This window comes from Nyctereutes procyonoides, unplaced genomic scaffold (genome assembly GCF_905146905.1).
Source record: "Nyctereutes procyonoides isolate TBG_1078 unplaced genomic scaffold, NYPRO_anot_genome, whole genome shotgun sequence".
NCBI lineage: Eukaryota > Metazoa > Chordata > Mammalia > Carnivora > Canidae > Nyctereutes > Nyctereutes procyonoides.
In genome coordinates, this window is record NW_026575142.1 from 68,336,825 (window position 1) to 68,341,050 (window position 4,226).

The 4,226-nt window shown below is 52.5% G+C and overlaps 1 protein-coding gene across 1 annotated transcript; it reads left to right on the forward strand.

Annotated features, from left to right (window-relative positions):
• The first annotated feature begins 2,190 nt into the window (after positions 1-2,190).
• Positions 2,191-3,033, forward strand: LOC129498482 (proline-rich protein 2-like). The gene has a single exon (XM_055307780.1). The coding sequence runs from the start codon at positions 2,191-2,193 to the stop codon at positions 3,031-3,033; it is 843 nt and encodes a 280-aa protein (XP_055163755.1).
• The last annotated feature ends 1,193 nt before the right edge of the window (positions 3,034-4,226 follow it).

Genomic DNA, 4,226 nt, shown 5'->3' on the forward strand with positions numbered 1-4,226 from the left:
CCCCAAAGGCTTTCTACAACATAGAGATAAAGCTGAATCTGCTATCATGCTTATTTTACAAGTTTTTCCCATCATATAATTTAGAATGATATTGATAATGATCATGACCATCGGATCCTCAGTTTCCTCATTTACAAAATGGTGTTGACGATAATATCTGCTTCATGTGGTTAAGAATAACTGAAGGTTACCTGATAATAGTAGGTGTTCAATAATTTTTAAGTATCATAATATTGTTGTCATTTTTACTATTGCTGTTATTGCTCAGCAAGTTAAAAAATTGGACAATTAGGAAAATGTTCTTTCTAATGGACACATGGATCAGGCTCCTTTATTGTGTATATTTTTTATTATTTTTTTTATCGTGTACATTTTTAAATTTAGCCAGAGGTGTGATAAGTTATAGTCATCCCTTAGTAATCTTTAAGCTAGAATGCTGTAGTATTGTATCGATGTCACTGAAAAAAATTCAACAAGGCTCTTCATGGGTACAAAATGTTATAACTTGAATGGTATCTTCCAGAAAAATGACTCAATATATTTTACACTAGTTAAAAGATAATATTCTGGGCTCCCTGATATCAAAGGGTTTAAAAACCCTTGAGCATATGGTTTGTATGGCTTTTGTTAGCCTACCTTTATTAGGGCACTTACTTATCTATTTTCAACTGACATATCAAAGAAAAGAAAGGCAGAAATTAGAGTCAAATTCTAGAGAGGATGTAGTTTTAGTACAGAGGTGTGGTTTCAGTCATTGTGTCTTAATTGAAAATATTCTGCTACAGTAAGGAATAAACTATGGGTTTATGACTGGAGATCAGTCTAAGGTTCTGCATCTCCTGATTAGGATTCATCTTCATTTGTTGTTTTCTTTTAAGTTGTAATCAACGTCCGATGCACTAGTTTCACTGCTCAGACGATGGACAGCTTTATGACTTTAGGGTTAGTTTCTGTTATAAGCAGTTATTTTCCATTCTGAACAGTGGCAAAAAAAAAAAAAAAAAGTCTTTTTTCCTGAATGGCTTTTAAAATGACTTCACTTTCGAAATATCTTGGAAAATGACCAGATTGGAAGCTTTAGCCATTTGGTTATAACAACACTGATGAGTAACAGATGGAACAGGGTTGAACAGGTACTTAAAAGAAAAGTCCACTTTAGGAACAACAACAAAAAAAACCCCGAGTTCCACCTTGATTACGTACTTGTGTTGCACACCATGACGGCTACCACCTTGGGCTGCTTCTATGCACTTGGAAGAGAGGTTTAAAAATTACTTTAAGCCTCTGTGACACACCAGGCAACATAATCTCACCTGCAGTTGTAACCTTTTCTCTCCTATCAGAATAATATTCCATTACTTACTCAAATCAAGACAAGGAAGAAGACTACGGAAGGTGCAGAGTTAGGCAGTTTGAAGGATTCTTGCTTCCAGCACATTCTTTTTCTCTTCTCCCTTTACCTTTCACTTTACAAAACTATTTGAGCTCCTACCACACATTAAAAAAAAAAAAAAAACCCACATAACCTTGTAAAATATTATTTTTGGGCCCTCATCAGATTAATTTTTCCGTTTGGATGAAAATAGCGCCCCCAGCGTGCAAGCACATGGGGGAGCACGTGGCCGGCACCCGGGGCCCAAAGCCTCGGCCTTCCGCTGCACGAGGACCTCACCAGCGCCCTGAGGTCGGTCCTAAGCGGTCAAACACGCTCATCTCTACAAATCGGTTTCATGCATTTCTCCCAACCTAGTGGCTCGCTGAAAATGGCAAACGCTCAGCTAGCGTTTCAGAAACGGGGACCCTGACGGTACCTCCCGCTCCTTTATGGACCAGGCACGGGAAACTTCAGACGGGTTCGAGGACCCTTCCCAGGCCGAGCCACTGTGCAGGGCGCGCTGGTCGGGGCGGGGTCCCCGGGGCGCCTCCCCAGGGCTCGCTGTGTCCGGCCGCGCAGCCCGCAGCTCACCTGCGGGCAGGTGCGCGGCCCGGGTGCGGGGAGGCCCCGCTCCGTGGAGCTCGGCACCCAGGCGGCCGCAGTACCGGGGGCTAAGGGAACAGCTCGGACCGCAAATGATCCGGGGGGGGGGGGGAAACAGAACCTGGTCCGTGATCTCGTCGTCATCCTTCCCTCGGTCAGAGGTAACCGGCCTCGCACTGTGCACCGCGCGGACGAAACTGAGCGGCAAAAGCATGTGCTACTCCGCAGCCAGGTGGGCGTCGGCTCCCCTCCTCGGGCGGGGCCGCCGGGGCTCGGAACTCCCCGCCTCCAACTGCCCGGGGCCTCCTCGGGGCGCACCGGGGCCCAGGGCTCCCCGACCTCCTGGCGCACCGCCCCCGCCGAGCCGGGAGAGGCTAGAGGCTGTACCCGGCACAGGTGGCCTCCTCCTACCTACGCAGCCGCGGCTCGGCGCAGCCGGGGGCGACGCATCTGCACACCCCGGGGTCCAGGCGGCCCCACCTGCGCCCGACGGTCGCGGTCCGCGAGGCCCCGCCCCTGCAAGGCCCGCCCGCCGGCTGTCACGTGAGTCCACGCCTCCGCGAGGCCCCGCCCACCGGCTGTCACGCGGCCCCACCCCATCCCCCTCGGTAAGGCGTCCCACCCGCCTGCTGTCACGTGGCCCGCCCGCCCCTCCGCGAGGCCCCGCCCACCGGCTGCCACGTGGGTCCACACCTCCGCGAGGCCCCGCCCACCGGCTGTCACGCGGCCCCACCCCATCCCCCTCGGTAAGGCTTCCCACCCGCCTGCTGTCACGTGGCCCGCCCGCCCCCTCCGCGAGGCCCCGCCCACCGGCTGCCACGTGGGTCCACACCTCCGCGAGGCCCCGCCCACCGGCTGTCACGCGGCCCCACCCCATCCCCCTCGGTAAGGCGTCCCACCCGCCTGCTGTCACGTGGCCCGCCCGCCCCTCCGCGAGGCCCCGCCCACCGGCTGCCACGTGGGTCCACACCTCCGCGAGGCCCCGCCCACCGGCTGTCACGCGGCCCCACCCCCTCCCCCTCGGTAAGGCGTCCCACCCGCCTGCTGTCACGTGACCCGCCCACCCTCCTCCACAAGGCCCTGCCCACCCGCGATCACGTGCCCCCACACCTCCGCGAAGGCCGCGCCCGCTGGCTGTCACGTGATCCGGCCCTCCCCTCTACGCAGGCCCCACCCACCTGCTGTCACACGGCCCCGCCCCACCCCCTCCGCAAAGGCCCCGCCCGCTAGTGGTCACGTGACCCGCTCCTCCACAGAGGCCCCGCCCACCTGCTGCACCTGCCGCCGGCCTCTCCAGGTCTTCTCGGTGCGGGGCACGGGTTTTTGTTTGATCTTGAAAAAAAAAAAAAGTTTGTATTTTTGTTTTCAGGTTCTAAAAGTACTAGGATGTTTAGGGATGATTTGGAAAATTCGAAAATGACGTACGTAAACTGGTAAAATGAAAACGACCTGTGTGCTAAAGAGAAAACGGAGACCGTGGGTTGTATGTCTGTGCTCTGCGTATGCGGGTGTGAGGCCGACTCCGTACGCGCTCGCGCAGCTTTTAGTTTTCAAAGAACAATATTTTCCCTCCAAGATCCAGGTATGTGGGACTTCAGGACCCTGCTCGTGGGTGTCCAGGGGGCGGCCGCGTATGCCCCGCACGTTTTAGGGAGAACGTTCAAACATTTGGAGAAGCCCAGGGCGCCCTGGGGACCGCATCCTTCCTCTCCTCTGTTAGGAATTGTGTGACGACCGTTTGCCTTTCCTCATAGTTTAACAAAGCATCTTGGTATCATTTTTTTATTGGAATACGGTGCCCCTGCAGAAGAATGAATTACACTGCAACGTGCCCGATGAATCATCGCAAAGAGGACACGGAAGGGCAAGCAAACCACCCAGATGAAAGAAATAGGACGCTCCTAGCACACCAGAAACCCCTCCTAATTGTTACCTTTTTTCTTTTTCTTTTTTCTTTTTTTTACTTCCCAAACGTGACGCCTGTCATGGCCTTGAACACAATGGTTTATTTAGTTTTGCCTCTTTTTGAGCTTTATGAAAATAGCCCAGGCGTGGGCTTTACAGCCCTATGCTGCCCTTGACTGTACGTACCTCCCACAAAGTACACTCAAAATGATGAATTTTAAAGTGGAAGTCTGCTGCGTCTTCCTCCCTTAACGCTAGATACATTCGTTTTCCATGCCGTTTAGCATTCCGCTAAAAAGTCATTTAGATTCTGCATGTCCTACTGGATGGATATACCATGATT

Excerpts from the sequence above, each read along its gene's own strand:
- LOC129498482 (XM_055307780.1), top strand. The coding sequence starts at position 2,191 with ATGTGCTACTCCGCAGCCAGGTGGGCGTCGGCTCCCCTCCTCGGGCGG.